Here is a 19,646-nt window from a genome sequence, read left to right as displayed (position 1 = left end):
GCTTTCGAACTCCTAGGTTGGCAGGAGCTGGGACAGAGCAATGGGAACTCACCACCATCGTGCAGTCGAACTGCTGACCTTCTGATCGGCAAGCCCAAGAGGCTCAGTGGTTTAGACCACAGCGCCACCCGCGTCAGGTCTACCTGAGACCTGTGGTCATCAAGGTGTTGCTGGGCTACAGCTCCAATCAGCCCAACAACATTGGGAGGGGTACAGATTCCTTACCCTGTTGTCTCAGTTTAATTCCCCTCCCATGAAGCTACTATTAGCTACCGTTTTCAGTGGGGAGGAATAGGTACCAAGTCAGCTGGAGACTTGTTTTTGTTAAAACCTCACCTCTACCATTCCTTTAGCTGTGTTCCCTGGGAGAAGCAGGTGAAGGGGAAAGCATGTTACACAAGTGCTTATGAGAACAACTTTTCCACCAGCCCCCTACAGTTTAGTGCCCCTTGTAGCCATTCAATGGCAGAAGGGACAGCTAACCAACGGCACTTGCAATTACCGGGATCCAGAACGGAACAGCATACAATAATCCATTTTGCAGCCATAACTGAGCATTTACTTTAGCATCCTTTTTGTCTCGCTAGCATTTCTATCACGGCAAGACAGGTAGAGGTAATTAGCTCTGCATCTGAAAAGACCAAAAGAGGAGGAGGAGGGGGGAATCACCATGGCAAGTGCTGCTAAGAAAATTATAAAGTTTATGCTCCTGCTATTATGGTGTGCACCTGTTGGGACCAGGCCAAGGATAAGGCATAAGGTAGATACAAAACTACAAGGTAGGGAGGGGGAGAGAGAAGGTATAGGCAGCTGGATCTCCAGGTGGGGGTCACTAAAATGTGAGGCTTGAGTTGGAAAATGGAAAAACTCAAACCTAAAATGGGGCAAGCGGCAAGATGGGGAATATGTAAGAGAAATGATTTTGGGGAGATATAGAAATTGTTTGTAGAATTTGAACTTTTAAAACGGAAAGGGGTCAAATGATCACAAGAGGTATTGAAATTTTGGCAGGTTGGATAGTTACAATGGAATGGTCTCAGGGTGGGTGCATATTTTTATTATTATTTCATTTATTATTATTGCTTTGTCAAAATATTTTAAAAAAAATGGGGCAAGCAGGAGTCAGTAGAGAATGGTAGAAGTCCTACTCCTTTTATTTGTTAACCCTGACCAATCCAAAGACATGACTACCAGCTTCTTTCTAGGCTTGGTTTGCCATATTTTGAAGAGAGAGAAAAGAGGACACATTTGTCGACTTCTATTTTTAACTCTGGATCACTACGACGACTCCACCCATAAAAAACAGGACATGTCCTGGAAAAAGAGGACATATGGCAAGCCTATCTGGGCCCAATGCAAGGTGCTGTCAAAAGCCAAAGTCAAGTGTAGGTCAGCAATAGAAAGCACGTTGTCTGTGCAGAATGGACCTGGGGCTTTGTGCCTTCTTCCTAAGGCCCACTGACTGAAGGCCAACAGTGGCCAAGGGAGCTTAGCATTAAAGGAAAACTCTGTGCCAGTCAGACTATTCCTGGTGTTTTCAGTCTGCTGGAGGCTTGTCGCTTGAGGAAGGCGGCAGTGTAGGCATGCCTTTGTATGGGAAGGAAGGGATTTGCAACCTTGTGAGCTCAGTCTATGGGATTTGAGGTTTCATGGAAATTCAACCAGCCTCCTCCAGGCACAGTCTACAGAAATTCCGGCAACCGGGTGTATTATTCATAAAGACAAAAGCCTCCAGAGAAACGTCAAGCCGATGTAAAGCAGCTATTTTTACCAATAACCCTGCAACTGAAACCCTCTGCCACCCACAGCATCTGAAAGAAAAGCCTTTAAGAATCTAAAAGGCTGAACAACAATACTTTTATAGCACTGCCATGGAGTTTTATGGCCTTTCTCTTCTTTGCCACTCGAGTAATTCATTTTACACATACGCACTAACTCCTTCTGATAAGCACTTCTGCCAGTTAGCTGGCCAAGAAAAAAAGAGGGGGCTGAATGTTGTTTCTCTTTTAAAAACAAAACACCTCTCTCTCTCTCTCTGGTTCCAATGAACTCACTGGTTGTTCCTCTGCAATGGATAGAACACGAAAGCTATTTTTTAAAGGTTATATACATACAGTCCATTAAAGTTATATACATACAGGTTATATACATACAGTCCATTAAAGTGGTTTGAGAGAGGTTTCATATCTGATGGTATGCAGTTCACCCCCATTTTGTTTTCACATGCACATGTTCACTTAAAGATGTATTTTAGGGTTTTGAAACAATAAAATCTCCCCCCCCCAAAAAAAAAGCAGCAGTCCTTCTTTCAAACCACCTTCAGACGTTCAAAAACAAATAGCAGCAGAGCATCTGTCTCCAGCATAGGATAGGCTAATCTGTCAATTCTGGTTTCCCTAGTTCTTTTCCAATCTAAGTCCAGTTCTTCAGGATGCATTCATTTTTTATTTTTAAAAGGGCCTCATCTGCCTCTGACAGTCCTGAGTCTTCCTAGATGGCCTCAGCCAAGTATACCCGAAGGAGCGTCTCCACCCCCATCGTTCAGCCCAGACACTGAGGTCCAGCACCGAGGGCCTTCTGTTGGTTCCCTCCCTGTGAGAAGTGAGGTTACAGGGAACCAGGCAGAGGGCCTTCTTGGTAGTGGCGCCCGCCCTGTGGAACACCTTCCCATCAGATGTCAAGGAAATCAACAACTATCTGTCTTTTAGAAGACACCTGAAGGCAGCCCTGTTTAGGGAAGTTTTTAAAGTTTGATGTTTTGTCGTGTTTTTATTATGAAGCCACCCAGAGTTGCTGGGGAAACCCAGCCAGATGGGTGGGGTATAAATATTATTATTATTCCTCTTCGCAGAGCCCTGACCCTTGCCTTGTGGGTGGCACAGAACCACACAAATTACTGACCCCTTCCTCTAGATATTCCTCAGGCTCCCTTGCCCCCTCTACACATCCCTCGGAGTCCTGCTGGTCCCTGATGCCTGCATAGTTCCCTCTCCCAAATCCATTTTATTTTATTCCCCAGAGTCGGCCACGACTGGACCTAATGGTCAGGGGTCCCTTTACCTTTACCTTTACTATATGTATAATACCTATAAAAGAGCCATATCCCACACTGTGCTATATTTCTGCAGTATACTTCTATAACTATGGGATGCATCCAACTAAATTCAACTCATTGCAGATCTATTGAAAAACAAATGGACATGGCTAACTTAGGCTTGCTCATTCCAATGGGTTTACTCTGAGTAGAACTTGGTTGGCTGCATTTGCATTTCCACACAGTTATATACATATTGCTGCAGTTTCCTGTCAATGTGATGATTACTTTAGGAAAGCAATTATATTGTATGTGTGTATTGGATATATAATCGTGTCTAAAATATTGCACAAGAATAATTCATGTTTTAGCAGAACCAAGGGATGGGGGTAGGGAATCTTGCTTCTCCTCAAATTTAAGGAGTGAGATGGGAATTAGAAAGAGATCTCTGTGGATCTATGAGTTTGAGAATCTCATTAAATTCCCATTCCTAGTCTCCATCTGCACATTCAACCATTCTTGTTAATGGTCTGGTGCATTTTTTAAAATCTCAGCATTGTACTAGTCCTGTTCAGCCTCCTGGCCCGTGCTTTTCCCTGGCAGGCAGGCAGGGTTAGACTCATTGGCCCTGTCTCATTTGTCACATTCCGGGTGGCCTAACTCTGCCACCTTCCAGTGGATTGAGGGTGAACTTCTTTAGTGGGCAGATTTCCATGGTAGGGCAGGGTCCCTGCACAATTTGGAATCCTGATTGCGTAACATCCAAAATCTGTAAAAGGACGGGTAGCGGTTCTGGTGGTACCTCCTCCCCTCTGCAGCTCAGGTTATATCCACCATTGGTTCAAGATTATTATTATTTTTGCCACTTCTGTCTGCTGCAAAGTTTCAGCCAAGTTCAGGAAGCGGTTATACAAGCTGCTATCCTCAATGTTCTACTGCCACCTATAGGGTTTCTCTTTTTTTAATGTATTTTTATTAAAGATTTTCTTGGTTTACAAAAGTATGTGCAATCTCTCTCTCTCTCTCTCTCTCTCTCTCTCTCTCTCTCTCTCTCTCTCTCTCTCATTATAATAATAATAATTTATACCCCGCCCTCCCTGGCCAGAGCCGGGCTCAGGGCAGCTAACACCAGTAAAATTACAGTAAAAACATAATAGGAAAAAAAACCCAATTTAAAATACAGGTTAAAATGCAATTTAAAATGCTGCCTCATTTTAAAAGTAGCCCATAAATCAAAACTGTAAGGGGAGGGAAACATAAGGGTCAGACTGAGTCCAAACCAAAGGCCAGACGGAACAGCTCTGTCTTGCAGGCCCTGCGGAAAGATGTCAAGTCCCGCAGGGCCCTAGTCTCTTGTGACAGAGCGTTCCACCAAGTCGGGGCCAGTACTGAAAAGGCCCTGGCCCTAGTTGAGACCAATCTAACCACCTTGTGACCTGGGACCTCCAAAATGTTGTCATTTGTGGACCTTATGGTCCTCTGCGGGGCATACCAGGAGAGGCGGTCCCGTAGGCACATGGGTCCTAGAAGATCTTTGCGAGTCCCTTCCAACTCTTAGATTCTATGATCCAGATACTCAAGTATGGTTGTTGTTTCTTGATTTTACTGATTTATTTTTTGTAACCTGCTTTGAGGTTTTTAAAAATGAAATATAATTTATGAACGAGCAAAGAGACCTGGGGAGGAAGATGGCGGCTGTAACAACTTCTCCTTCATGAACTCTCCGGATTACAAACCTTTTATAGCCTTTTACAGCCGTCTTTATAGCTGTTTTTATTAGACTTTTAAATCATTTTACCTCTGTTAGAAGTTTTAAACGTTTTACTTCTATGGTTGGCCAATATACGTATCAACAAGGATATTCAAACCTTCTGCTGATTAGTAACGCCGCCTTGAAGATTGGGTTATGAACTAAATAAACAAAAAAAATTACTTACTTCAGCCTCCCTCAACACTGAGTCCCCAGATGTTGGACCCCCAACTCCCATCATCCCTGGTTAGCAATACCAACGGTCAGGGATGATGGGAATTGTAGTCCAGCAACATCAGGAGACCCAAGGATGAGGAAAACCAGTTGACACTGACTGGCAGCCGTTTTCTGGAGTTTCAGATGGGGCAAATAGTCCTAGTCCGAAATGGAGATGTGGGTGGTGGTGGTTTGAATCTGGAATCTTCTGCATGCAAAGTAGATGCTGTGCCCATCCCTGAGGTATCCTAGACCCAAGCCATTTGTTTCTTTCAAAGCCAGAAATTTGAATTTTACCCCAGATTAGAGTTGTGAGAAGAACTCCACAGAGATCAGATTCCCACGGGCCTTTTCCCCTCTTCATTATTCAGACAGAAACTCATTGCACAAATGTTTATGACCCTGAAATTTGTTCACTCTTTTCCTTTATGTCTCTCTGACCATTTCACTTGAACAGAATAATAAACAGAAAAGGAGAGAGAGAGAGAGAGAGAGAAAGAAAGAAAGAAAGAGAGAGAGAGAGAGAGAGAGAGAGAGAGAGAAAGAAAGAAAGAGAGAGAGAGAGAGAGAGAGAGAGAGAGAGAGAGAGAGAGAGAGATCGCGAGTGAAGTCTGCGAAGGCTTTTGAAGAAATCACCTATTCTTATCTGGTCAAGGCAAGTACTCAGACCCGGATGGAGGGGAGAAAATAATTCACATTATGGTGAGGAATGGGAAAGGCATCATATGTCTATCTTCTCTGCCAACATCGAGTTTGTATCCTAAAATGTATTCCAACATTTTTTAAAGTCTTATACTTCACTGTCAAAATGTTTTTTTTTTTTGTTTGCCTTTGCTTTATTCGCTGGCAATATTCAAAGAGCATTTAAAATCTAAATTGCAGCAAAATATTTTTGTGCCATGGCCAGTGATGTTCTTAGCCAATCTGCTTGAAATCAGTCCCAAAGAAAGGTTAGGAGCTTAGTTGTTCGCTTCAGAGATGGAAAGAGGGAAGGAGAAAAGGAAAGGAATGGAGGTGGCGCTAGTCAACAGCAAGCTTGTTTGGACGATGCCAATTTGTAAGTTCCTGGCATGTGGGTGCATTTTGTGTGTCACTACCTGCCAGAGCAATTTGTCAGCAGGGCAAATTTCCTCCACGATGAGTCAGGTGCAGAGATGCTACAAAAACATAATTAAGAGTTTCTGCTTCCAAGATTCGAAGGAGGGGGAAAGAGCAATCTTGCTTCCACTTCAGGAAATTTGAATTATATAAAAAACATTATTCACTCAGAATAGGAATGGGAGTGGATGGCAGCAATTCAACGCTTTATAGTATACTCTTTTTTCACCACCACATCTGGACAGCACCCGAAAATGTTCCTGTTCTCACCAGAAGCAGCTGTGTGCCATCTACCCCTGACCTCAAACACCAGGAGGGCGAGAGGGCCAAATGCAAGGAAAATGTCATTCGCCTTGGTTTCATTTATGCAGACAGAATTTTGGTTTGGTGTTTCTGCCCAAGGATGATGGCAGAAAATGACAAGCAGCCCAACATCAGTTGAAATTAGGCAAACTCAGTTTGCTTGGAGGGGTCCTTCCCAGATGTAGGGCATAGGGCTGCATCCCGATCCCATTCACACAACCAAACTGGCATGTTTCGAATTTAGATCGCAAGGAGCACACATGTGGCAAAGCTGTCATTGCTGTTGCTCAACAAGTCTCTTGCTAGCATATGCATTTGTTCACTTTCAATATTTATACCCAGCCTGCTAACCAAAGTTCTCATGATAGTTTGCAATATATTTAAAATACAATAAAACAGGCACACGTTACTTGGATATACTTAAGTTTTCCCTCATTCAACTGATGTTCCAATGACCACTCTTACAGATCCTCCAAGTGTCCCTATTTTCCAGAGACGTCCCTGATTTAGAGAAGCTGTCCCAGTTTCTGATTTGATCCCAGAATGTCCTGCTTTTCTCTAGGATGTCCCTATTTTCACTGGAGAAATATTGGAAGGTATGGAGTTATCTGACCCCTGAGCCATCTGTAGGCAATTCTGTTTAGGGAAGTTTTTTGGTGCATTTAGTGTTTTATTATGTTATTATATATGTTGGAAGCTGCCCAGACTGCTAGGGCAACTCAATAAGATGTGTGGCATATAAATAGTAAAATTATCATTATGGAAAGGGATGTACCAATTTTCATCAGAAAAATGTTGGAGGGTATGCTCTTACTTACTAATTATTGACACTTATAACCTACAAAAACAACACTGTGAGATAGGTTAGGCTGTGAGTTAGTGACTCAAGGTCACCCAGTGGAGATTTGGACTCTGGTCTCCCAGGTCCTGGTCCAACCATCTAACTACTATACTGCCTCCTGTCTTCTCAATGGCGGCCAACTTTGACAGTCATATGCTAAGTCCTTCACAGGCCAGGGCTTCCTGACCAGGCTACTGCTGACACCTGTCAGAGCCACGGCCCCTGGTGGCAGATGCAGGAGATGCTGAGGGAACAAAGGTGTGAGAATCCTGCCCCAGTCCTTACATATTTCAGTCCTCATTTACCACAGTTCTACATCACTATCAAGAGGAGAAGAAAGGATCCTTAAATCAGGATTGAGGAGCCAAGAGTCTTGCATACCTTCTATTTTTAAAAATCAAGTCAATTTCAGCAATCAGTTTGAACAAAAAATGTATAAATTGTACACCAAATATAAATTAGAAAAACTCCCATGTGGCTCAAGATCAAGACATGCATCATGTAAATGTGGCCTTCACAAAAGTGAATTGCAAGTCGAGCTCTTGGAAAAACAAACACCTTCACTGAGTCTGACCACATAGGAGAGAGGGAACATTTTTTTCTTGTATATGTGAATAAACCACCAGGTCATTCTAAAATTTGCAAAATAAAGCAATAAATTTAAAAATCAGCTGCTGAAGAGGTAGTCTAGTGCCGTGGTCAGATTCTAGACAGTCAGACTAGGGTCAGAGTTCAAATCCCCATGATCTTCTCAACCTAGCCAACTTCAAAGGGGTGTTCTGCCGATTTATTTTATTTATAAGCGATTTAAACAGTTTGCATGCTGCCGAAATGCAATCATCTCTACATGGTGTACAAGAAACACAATGCAGAGAGGTGAATGCGGATGCCAATCTGAGCTCCCCAAAGGAAAGGTGGGGTGGAAATGAAATTGCGCTAAAAGTTACAAATAAAAATTGTGCAGAAGTTGTGATGCAAGACAAACAGAAGGAAAGAGAGTGTTGTGCAATTGCCTTCATTCTATGTGCTTCCTTCTTCTGCTTCCTTGTTATAATTCTGAACCAGGAGGGCAAGAATGTACATGGGCAAAAGGGGGGGGTGCAAGTACATTTGCGACTCTAGATTAATGTACCATCTTAAGAACCATCACTAGCTGTTCTTCACAGAGTGCACTCCTGTCTTTCTTGTCTGTTACAAAAACTGTCATGGATGAGCCTACAATTATTCAAGTTGCTCTGAAATGCTGCTAAGGGTCAGGGAATGAATTCTCTTTCTCTCCCCCCCACCCCCTTTTTGTCTTCCCTTCAGAGAAGCTTCACTTATGGCCAGCTAGAATTTGAAAGTGTTGCTCTTTGGATTTATAGCTCAGGCATTCTAGAGGCCCCCAGCCCAGGGTCTTGGAGTTGTGATGTGCTCTGCCCACGTGATCCAAGGAAGGTCAGGACAGCCTGGTGAGTGTTTCGAAAATAAATTTCCAAGATACACAGAGAGCACCATAAAGACCTGACATGGCCGATTCAAGCAGACCTAAAATACTTCTTGTGACAAGTGTGTGTGTGTGTGCGCGTGCGCATGCATATAGTTATGTACGTGGTACTCTTAGTTTTCAAACAGAGTGCATTCCGGAAGTCCGTTCGACTTCCAAACCATTCCGGAACCAAGGTATGGGTTCCAATTGGCTGCAGGAATGTCCTGCAGCCAATCAGAAGCCACGGAAGCCACACCGGACATTCAGTGTCCGAGGCAAAGTTTGCAAACCGGAAGAGCTACTTCTGGGTTTGCGGCTTCTGAGTTACAAGTTGTTCATGAACTAAGCTGTTCAAAAACCAAGGTACAACTGCATGTGTATTTTCATTCTCCCAAAGGTGTCCCACAAGGCAGCAGATAGAGGTTATTCCTAAGGGTTTGTTCCCAAAGACTTTATCCCAACTGGATGGGATACCTTCCCAAATTGATGAGCCCCATCTGCCCCTCATTTCCCTCTGCAGAATGTACAGAAACAGCCTTCCTGACCATTGAATCTATTATTGGTCTCATCCGCAAAGTCCCTAACTCACTGAGGGTTGAAGACCCATTGGTTACCCTTGCCTGGTTTAGCCACCCAGCCAAACTGTTTCTTGGGATGTGGCCACCCTCACATGCTAGATCTGAGTGAGATCTGAGTGTAGGGTGGGGACCAAAGGGGGACATGTCCCCCACCAGAGGTACTGCCCCTCACCTAACATGCCATACATACACCAATGGTCTGACTCAATATATTAAGCAGCTTCGTACATTCTCTTCTTCCTCGTTCAAATGTTGCAACATTCCCTTTGCAGTTCAGATATGCCCTGGCTTAGTTTGAACCAAGGGTGCACAACGTGGATTTAAAAAATTAAAGAAGATGAAAAAGTATGAGGCAGATTGAGAGAAAGCAGAGAATGCAGAGCACATCAGAACAGTGTATCGAAAACGCATTGTAAAAGAGCAGGTAAAATTGCCTTTGGTGGTGGTAGCAATGCAGCATCAAGCAGAGAAATGCACAGGGCTCTTACTGCAGCATGTGCGTCTTGCTGGCCTCCTTTTGTTTCTCAGGTACCTCGTAGTGAGGGGACATCTTCCCCAGGCCGCTGTCGCTCAGCATGCGCTTTCGAACAGCAGGATTCCACCGATCTGATATTCTGAGAAAAAGATTTCCAAATGGAAAACACCATTATTCTCAGATGGGAGTTTTTGCTTTATTTTTGGGTGGGGTGGGGAGCAGGGGGTGGGGTAGTGCTGCTTGGTTCACCTTTTCAAATGTGAACCTACTTAATTAGCACTTCAGGAACCCACACACTAACTGAAACATGGCTAAATTCGTGCTTCTCCAAATGTTGAAGTTCTGTGCTCATTCCAAAAACAATGCATACGGGGGGGGGGAGGTGTACAGTCATACCTCGTATTGTGTTTGCTTCAGGTTGAGCGTTTTCAGGTTGCGTCCCACAGCGACCCAGAAGTGCCAGAAAGGGTTACTTCTGGGTTTCGTCACTCGTGTATGCGCAGACACTCAAAATGACATCACACGCATGCACAGAAGTGGCGAATCGCAACCCGCACATGCGCAGACGCGGGTTGCATTCTGCTCAGGTTGCGAACGGGGCTCCAGAATGGATCCCATTCGCAACCAGAGGTACCAATGTATTAGTGCACACAAATCAGTAAACTGAATGCAAAAATACATAAATTAGGGAATTTTTCTAACAGGTGAAGTTGCAAGCCAACCTAGGTATATTGGGGAAAATTTACATGCTGACATTTTAAGGAACTGCTTTTAAGTTTGCTTTGCTTTGCTTTGCTTTGCTTTGCTTTGTTTTACAATCAAGCAGCAATTGCAAACTGCAGCAGATATGGGGCAAACAGAAGACGGGCTAAATGAGAGACTGAGAAAATTTCACTCCCACCTGTAAAGTGGGTGCATATTTTTCCCCACCCCTTCCCTGCTCCAGAAGACAGCTCAGGAGCTTGTTGCTTCCAAAGGGAGAGGATGAGGGGATCACATGCTTACTGGTTTGCAAGCTTCCTCTTTTCCTGTGTGCAATGTGGGCATTAGCAAATCATCCGCTGAAGGAACAGTATTTTTACTTTGGGGTGTGTGGGGGGGGGGGTGCGCGCAGCCTGATTGGCCTAGGAACCTGCCTGTCTTTTGCCTGCTTCACATTGTTCAGTTCATTCGGCATTCCTGCAGTGGTGTGGATGGTGCCTGTTGCAGCATGAAGCATGGACAGTGAAGGAAAGAATGGGTGAAGAGATAATGAGGGAAATGAGGCGTTATTGGGTAGAGGACACTCTTCGGAGATCTGCCAGTACTTTGTGTTTGGGGTGACATGGAGGCATCTTCGAGGCCTGGCATGCACACCTTAGATGATTGCTCAGCACCCTGGCAAGGAGGGTGTTTGTTTACTGCTCCACATCCTTTGCTGGAGAGCTCCAGTCTGAGGCTGGAACATGTGCCCAGGAAGGCTTGAGAGATGCTTCCCTACCAGAATGAATTAAACCCTCACCTGCCTGTACTTCTTGAATTAGTTGAAGCTGGGTTAATTGGGTTGAAGTTGGTTTGCCGCTTCTCCAACTTGTTCTATTTCGAATAAATATAACTCTAATTCCAGTACTGTCTCTGAGGCTCCTTTGCAGGTGTGGGGGCAAACTGAAACTGACTGATTCATCCATATTACTATTCCGAGAAGAGGATCATTCCATGCCTTGCTTCTCTGCAGAGTTGATTATTCACAACTCTTCTCATACTCTTGCATGTTTCCTTAACCATTATTTTCACCTGCCAATCTTATAAGGTTGCAAGAGGGCGCTTCTGCTGAACTCCTGATGCTCCTGCCATCTGGATTGCCACTCATGGACTATTTCAGACACCACACTGATGAAATGCAATTAAGATTTGTTGTGAAAATCTAAAAGGCATTTCTTACAATGCACAACAACCTTCAGTTTAAAATAGTTAAGACAGATGTTTCATTGTACCTTCTTCTTTTTTTCTGAACTGTGACTATTTTTGGTGAAGAAACCTCTAAGCAAAATAAACAAATAAATTCCCAGGATGCCTTTAGGAAAGTAGCGCCAATCAAACAGGTTCTAAATTCTTTGAAGCGGTTTGCATAAAATTGCACAAAGCTAATGTTCCTTTATTTAGTTTAAGTCAGAGGAGCAAAAATTCAGATACCCAGAAGTCACTGGCAGTTAAAACCATCAGGACCAATGACTGGTATCTGGGTAACCTGAAGCAAGCAGGATGCCTAAGTCCCATGCAGGCTGAGTCCTTGCATCTCTCAAAGGAGCAAACATTAGTCACACATCTCTGGTTTGAAATTTAGCCTGTATGAATACTTTCTCCCTTTTTGTGCTCTTCACAACGGTGAATGCATGAAACTGTCCTCTGGAGCAGCTCCCATTATACAAAGGAAAGATACGGTATGTACAGAGACTTCCAGATCCCACTTCAGGCTGGGGGAAAAAAGAAGAAATTTACCCAGAGGCCTGCTCCACTACCAGATCAGGCATTCCTGGAGGTGTCCCTGCAGGCTGCGTTGCCACCATTTCTGGGTCCAGAATAAAAATCTCGTCCTGCGAAATTTCAGTCACGAAGTGCAAATGTTCCTGCAGCAACAGCATGAGAGTGAATGGTTAATCCATAGTTTGTGCACAATGAACTAAATGGAACTCAATTTCTAGACATAAAGAAAATGTCCGCCATGATTAGCAGGTCATGGCCATTGTATGGAAAGGAACTGAAAATCCTTCCCATACAAAAGCTTTCCTTGTAGACAGAAAATACAGAAAAAAACTTATTCATGCAATGCATAATTAAACGACAGCACTCGCTCCCATAGGAGACAGTGATGGCCCCCAATACTTTAAAACAGGATTAGACAAATTAATGGAGGAAAAGTCCTATTGATCAGCTTTGTTGGCTACACTCTGCCATCATGATCAGGGGCAGTAAGGCTTTTGGATGCAAGTTGCTGGAAACTGCAGGAAGGAGAGAGTGCTCTTGTGGTTGGGTGCTATATAAAGGTTTCCCACAGGCATCTGACAGGATACCGTGAAAACAGGATGTTGGACCTGATGGGTCATTGGCCTGATCCAGCAGGCTCTTCTTATGTTCTTTGATAACCAAGCATGTGTGTCCAAACATCACACAAAGAAGTCCATTAAGGGGACGGCACCAGAAATGTCTTTTATTTCCCAACACACCATATAATGCAAAAACAAACAACAAAACCCACCCCTGGGTCTTGTGCATGGTGAATGGCTGGCCTTAAGGAGGAGTCAATATGCACAGAGATTTCAACTGACCACCACAAGCTGGGTGCTTTTCTTGAAAGACTTGAACCAATGGCTTCAAGTTACAAGAAAGGAGATTCCAACGAAGCATCAGGAAAAAAACTTTCTGACAGTAAGAGCTGTTTGACAGTGGAACAGTCTCCCTCAGGAGGTTGTGGCCTCTCCTTCCCTGGAGGTTTTTAAGCAGAGGTTGGATGGTCACCTGTCATAAATGCTTTAGCTGATATTCCTGCATTGCATTGGGGTCCCTTCCAACTCTCTACAGTTCTATGATTCCATGACTCTTGCAAACAGTGGAGAGTGGGTTGGAACTGGGCCATTGATACATAGTGTTAGACTCACTGGGTGGCTATAAGTCACCATCTCAGCGGGGGCAGCTGCCCATTGGGACTGGTTGGGCAGAAAGCAGGAAGACCAAAATCAGGTGAAGCCAGCACTAATGTCAGGCAGAGCCAACTAATTCTAGTTTTGTCTCCATCCTGCTCCCTGGGTGTTCACACTGTGACTAAGGAGGAGGAAGATGATTGGCAGTGCTACTGCCAGGATTGCATGTAAGTAAGAAGACAGGCTGGTTGAGTCTGGCTGAGCAGAGGCTGAGGTTAGTGGGGCAGTGCCCCATTTGCTCTTCTCCCAGTTTCAATTCCCACCTATAAAATGAGGCAGGCAACCATAAAATATTGTTATGGGGATGGAAAAAAAGGCTAAAGCATTGCCTGCTAGGGCTATGCACACTGATTGGGGAATAGGTTCTGTTGAATTCAATGGGATTTATTCCCAAGTATACACACATCACGGACATGGGTGGCACTGTGGTCTAAACCACTGAGCCTCTTGGGCTTGCTGATCGGAAGGTCGGCGGTTCAAATCCCCGCGACAGGGTGAGCTCTCGTTGCTCAGTCCCAGCTCCTGGCAACCTAGCAGCTCGAAAGCACATCAAAGTGCAAGCAGATAAATAGGTACCACTCCGGCGGGAAGGTAAACAGCATTTCTGTGTGCTGTTCTGGTTCGCCAGAAGCGGCTTAGTCATGCTGGCCACATCACCTGGAAAAACTGTCTGTGGACAAATGTCAGTTCCCTCGGCCAGTAAAGCGAGATGAGTGCCACAACCCCAGAGTCGTTCGCGACTGGACTTAACGGTCAAGGGTCCCTTTACCTTTACCTTTATACACACATCACATTGAGCTCCACACATTCTATAGGACTGCAGCAGAAATATATACAGTAGATGGGATGCTGGAATGGATGGACCATTGGTCTGATGCAACAGGGCTCTGCTTATAGTCCCATAAAGCATCAAACACACCTTTAGTTAGTTTGTTGCAGCTGCACAGCCAATAAATGTTGTTTTGTTTTTTTTAAAAAGGAAGCCTAAACAGAATTACTACTACTGTTTGTGAAACTTCAACACGCACACAAAGTGCTACATTTCTGACAAATGTCGGTACCATTAGTTTGATGTGCTTTTAAAGCATGGAGATGTATTTTGTACTGGCTTGTAACATTATCATAATTTCCAGAGTTATCTTATCTCCCATGCAGTGGATTAGGATTTCAGGCAGACTGTAAACAGCAAAAGGAGATAAACGCGGAGATTTGCTTTTTAAAATGCAGCTGTCCCAGGCAAAGAAAGATAAGCAAGAAAGGAGACGAAAGTTGTGCTATTAGACATCAAACTGGGTTTGAGCCAAGAAGACAGAGCAGATCCTTTTTGCCTCTAAATGTTCTTTTGACTTTGGCTGTCTTCTGCCAGTGCACACAGGGTGTTTTATTTAATTCATACTCTACTGAATGCAAGAGTCTCCAATATTTTTGAATGTGAGGTTCCAACATTTAAACAACGGGCTCAAGTTTTCTCTGAGATTTGGAGTCCTGAGTTGCAAAAAAAATTGTGACCTGATTTGCATGCAGCACATCTTAGAATTTTAATTCAGCATTGCTTAGAATCATAGAATTGTAGAGTTGGAAGAGACCCCACGGTTCATCTAGTCCAACCCCTGAAGTGAAGGAATCACAGCTAAAGTGTCCCTGACAGATGGACATCCAACCTCTGTTTAAAAAACTTTCAGAGAAGGAGAGTCCATCTCCTTCTGAGGTCATGGAACATCACAGATCAATTGTATCCTATAGATGGACACTTGATCATCTGCCCCAACTATGCAACTGATAAACAATTAGATACAACAAGATGTTGCTATTTGGTTATTGTCCTGTTATCTGGAGTATAATGGTAAATCCAATCCTGTACCATCTGACATAATCTTTTAAAGCAGTTCCTTTGCCAACCTAGTGCCTTCCAGATGTTTCATACTCCAGATGTTTTTGACTGGGCTGGCTGGGACTGGTGGGAGTACAAAATACAATCAGAGCATTACAGTGGCAGGGATTGCTTTAAGGGGAATGAAAGGAAGAAAAGGTGCTGTGGTGTACCTGAGATCTGTCGATGCGGTAAAAGCGATCGGCCGAAGTTGCTGGAAATAAGAAGGAAATAACTACATTAAAGAAAAGGTCTGGAGGAAAAATGTTCTTAAAGCTTGCTATTTCTTCTTCTTCTAAAAGTTCAGCAAAAATCTCAGCAGTAAAAACTCTTACATACCAAAACAACAACCCACCACCCAACAATTCTATTTTGATGCTTCAACCATGCTATTCATTTATTTTATTTATTAAATTTATGCAACACCCTTCATCCGAAGGTGTACAGTATAAAGTGTTTGCAAAGTACATGTGCACGTAAAGCTCACTGAGATCCTGGGGTATTTGTTCTTGCAGAATTTGTCTTTTATATAATCATACAGCCTATAATAAGCATGAATAGGATTACCTTGTAACATGTGACCATGTGCTGTTTGTGTGTGTGATTTAAGACATTTGATGGACAGCTGGCATATTAGCAATCATGTGTAGAATGGACCTGTATTTCAGTTACGCATTTTATTTTGAAACTTTGTAAGACCAGCATGGGAAATAAATAAGTAGACAAATAAGGCAAGAAAATAGCAATGCAATGCTCTTGTTTGATAATAACACATTTCCAAAATGGCAGGATTTCCCCAGGGGCTCCCTCTTGTCTCTTCTGGGGTAGGGGGGAGAAATGTATTACCAAGTGACATCCCAGATAGCAGGTGCTACAGGACACCAGCCATACTCTCCATAATTAACATTACACACATCGTCAACAACAACTGATCGTCTTGATGTTGGATGATAATGGAATACACACATGTATTGATTTAACAGACAATAGATTCAAGATTCATTTTAAGGACAGCTAGAAAAGCTTCAATTATCAGAGGCTGCTCTAAGGGAATGTGACCAGTGTGGTTGCACTGGGTTCAGAGCTTCTGGGGAGCTGGAGCAGGATCTGCCACTATTGCTGTAATTATTTATTCATTCATTCATTCATACAGACATACATACATACATACATACCCTGCCCTTCTGGCTGGGTTTCCCCAGCTACTCTGGGCGGCTCCCAACAGAAAAATAAATAAATAAATAAATAAATAAATAAATAAAGTGATAAAACATCAAACATTAAAAACTTCCCTAATTAGGGCTGCCTTCAGATGTCTTCTAAAAGTCAGATAGTTGTTTATTTCCTTGACGGGAGGGTGTTCTACAGGGTGGGCGCCACTACCGGGAAGGCCCTTTGCCTGGTTCCCTGTAGCTTCACTTCTCGCAGTGAGGGAACCACCCGAAGGCCCTCAGCACTGGATCTCAGTGTCTGGGCTGAATGGAATGGGAAACAAGAGGCAGGGGGCACTGAATTTTGGCGCCACACAGGGTGCCACTGAAATTGGAGACACCAAGGTCCGCTACCGCAGTTACCCCTGGCAAAACTCTTCAATGTGAGCATCTAAGTAGATTCCTCAGACCGTGTATACACGATGCCAGTAAAGCACATTCATTTCCTAAAAGAATTCTGGGCACTGTTGTTTGTTAAGGCTTGCTGGAAATTGTAAGTCTGTGAGGGGTAAACTACAGCGTCCAGAATTCTTTTGAGAGAAAGAATGTGTTTGGAATGTGCTTTAAAGGTCTAGTGTATAAACAGCCTACGTCCTCTTTGCCGCAAGGATGAATGAAACCATCTTCTGCACTTACCATCTAGGAAGCACCATCTAGGAGAAAGCCTCTGAACCGACAATGCTCTTGGGAAAGAGGTTTCCTGGTCCTGGATAGAACAAGAGGAGGAGGGAGGAAAAAAATTAAGAAATAAGAAGGAGGAGAAGGAGTTGTTCGTCATATTTGGCCATCACTGCAATGGACAACTTATAGGCAAAACAGAAAGGCCCCAAGAAGCTCAGAGACAAAGACAGACATTGTGGGGGCAATGGTGATAGGAGAAGAAGAGTTTGGATTTGATATCCCACTTTATCACTACCCGAAGGAGTCTCAAAGCGGCTAACATTCTCCTTTCCCTTCCTCCCCCACAACAAACACTCTGTGAGGTGAGTGGGGCTGAGAGACTTCAGAGAAGTGTGACTGGCCCAAGGTCACCCAGCAGCTGCATGTGGAGGAGCGGAGATGCGAACCCGGTTCACCCGATTACAAGTCTACTGCTCTTAACCACTACACCACACTAGCTCCGAGTGTGGAGGGGATTGAGGGTTGTGGACAAATGTCAGTATGTGTGCTTTAAGGATTCAGAAGATAATTCACAGGCCACACAGAAGGAGGGACTCAAAGCAAGGGAGAGAGATGGCACCATAAACTTGTTCAGGCAATTAGTTAATTAAATACAGTAGTAGATCTGAAAGGCAATTTGTTCCCTGCCACCACCAACACTCCATGCTTGTTACAGTCAAATCCCCAGGATTAGCTACCTTGTTAACTCCCCTCCCACTTATTTATTTAATGCAGAGAAGTGTGTCCCCTTGGGCAAAGAACAGTTTTTCTGAGTCTTAATATATTTCCGTAACACTGCACCGTTCGCATAGTTGCAAATAATATGAAATACATCAACATCAGGCAATAGGAATTTCTTCCTCCTTCTGAGTGAGAAGGTTAATGGGAGCGAGTCTTGACTCACAGGATGGATTGGACTGAGTTTGCTAGGCCTGGTGCAAAGGTGAGGAAAACACACTTCAGACACTTATCCATCACACTTAACACTGAGTAATATAGCGTATAGCAGATATCAGTTATCTCGTGGGCATCCTGCAATAGCAGTTTTATTTTATCATAAATCCTGCCACTGAAATGTTGGTGCAGATATGGTTATTAACTGCATTTAACCTAAAAGTTATTTTCAAGGTGATAGCTGGAGGGATTGCTTTGTCTAGCAACATGTTTCCTACAAAGTCCTGTTGATATTACAGAGTTAGCCTTCAAATAAACATGCTTAGGATTGCATGTGAAAAATGGCTTTACTTCAAGTAAACACAGGGTTCCGGTGATGAGGAAGTGGTGGGCGGGGTCAGCAAACTTTTTCAGCAGCGGGCCGGTCCACTGTCCCTCAGACCTTGTGGGGGGCTGGATTATATTGGGGGGGGGGGGATGAACGAATTCCTATGCTCCACAAATAACCCAGAGATGCATTTTAAATAAAAGGACACATTCTACTCATGTAAAAACACACTGATTCCCGGACCGTGTGTGGGCCAGATTTAGAAGGCAATTGGGCTGGATCCGGCCCCTGGGCCTTAGTTTGCCTACCCATGCTCTGGGTGCTGCCTAAGGTATGGTCCAGCAACAGCTACAATACAATGGTACCTCGGGTTACAGACACTTCAGGTTACATATGCTTCAGTTTACAGACTCCGCTAACCCAGAAATAGTACCTCGGGTTAAGAACTTTGCTTCAGGAAGAGAACAGAAATCCTGCTCTGGTGGCACGGCAGCAGTGGGAGGCCCCATTAGCTAAAGTGGTGCTTCAGGTTAAGAACAGTTTCAGGTTAAGAACTGACGTCAGGAATGAATTAAGTACTTAACCCGAGGTACCACTGTATTAAACTTTTGCAAATATTGCTTTATTGTGAATTTAAATGCTTAATCAGGATTGTATATGGAAAGTGAGCTCCCACATGCCTATCCACCAGGTGATAATGGCAACAACCACTAGGGACACTTGCATGTGGGAAACAGTACAGAAAGGGAAAGGCTCATGGGAAAAGCACATACTTTGCTTGCAAAATGTGCCAGGTTAAACCCCTCGCATTTCCAGGTAGGAAATGATGGGCTCCTGTCTGAAACTCTGGAGAGCTGCTGCCAATCTGTGTAGCCAATACTGAACCAGTCTCAGCACCAGTCAGTTTTCCAGAGAAGAGCTTCCATGGAATCTCCCAAGCAACACTTTCCAAAGAAATCACCTCACACATTCAGGTGTGAGCCACTGAGTGACATGCATGCATGAATGAACTCTTCGGGGTAGATTCACATGACTGAAAAATTGCCCCCGGCTGGACAATAAAATCAATGAGTGAGCCAAACAGCCATGCATTTGTCAGATTATTATTTTCCCCAATTGGTTTTTAGGCTGCAATGACGATTACACCCACACACTTTCATTGCAGATTGAAAATCTATCTGGACATGCCATGCCGTGACGGATGGTTGCTCAGCCAATTGTACGATACCTGGAGCTTGCCACA

General features: G+C 43.9%; 1 protein-coding gene across 7 annotated transcripts in view; it reads right to left on the bottom strand.

Annotated features, from left to right (window-relative positions):
- Positions 1-19,646, bottom strand: part of DGKI (diacylglycerol kinase iota) — a 251,571-nt gene that overhangs the window by 29,221 nt on the left and 202,704 nt on the right. For 5 of the 7 annotated variants that reach the window (XM_083572279.1, XM_083572280.1, XM_083572281.1 and 2 more), the window contains 4 exons: positions 17,158-17,227; positions 15,484-15,524; positions 12,242-12,369; positions 9,777-9,902 (listed from right to left, as the gene is read on the bottom strand). In XM_083572279.1, the coding sequence (XP_083428405.1) occupies positions 9,777-9,902; positions 12,242-12,369; positions 15,484-15,524; positions 17,158-17,227 (365 nt within the window). The remainder of the gene's footprint in view (positions 1-9,776; positions 9,903-12,241; positions 12,370-15,483; positions 15,525-17,157; positions 17,228-19,646) is intronic. The other 2 variants (XM_083572283.1, XM_083572285.1) reach the window with 1 other exon arrangement.

Source organism: Podarcis filfolensis (genome assembly GCF_964270895.1).
Source record: "Podarcis filfolensis genome assembly, chromosome: 10".
Lineage (NCBI taxonomy): Eukaryota > Metazoa > Chordata > Lepidosauria > Squamata > Lacertidae > Podarcis > Podarcis filfolensis.
Note: the sequence above shows the minus strand (reverse complement) of the source record. Positions and strands in the feature narration are given on the sequence as shown.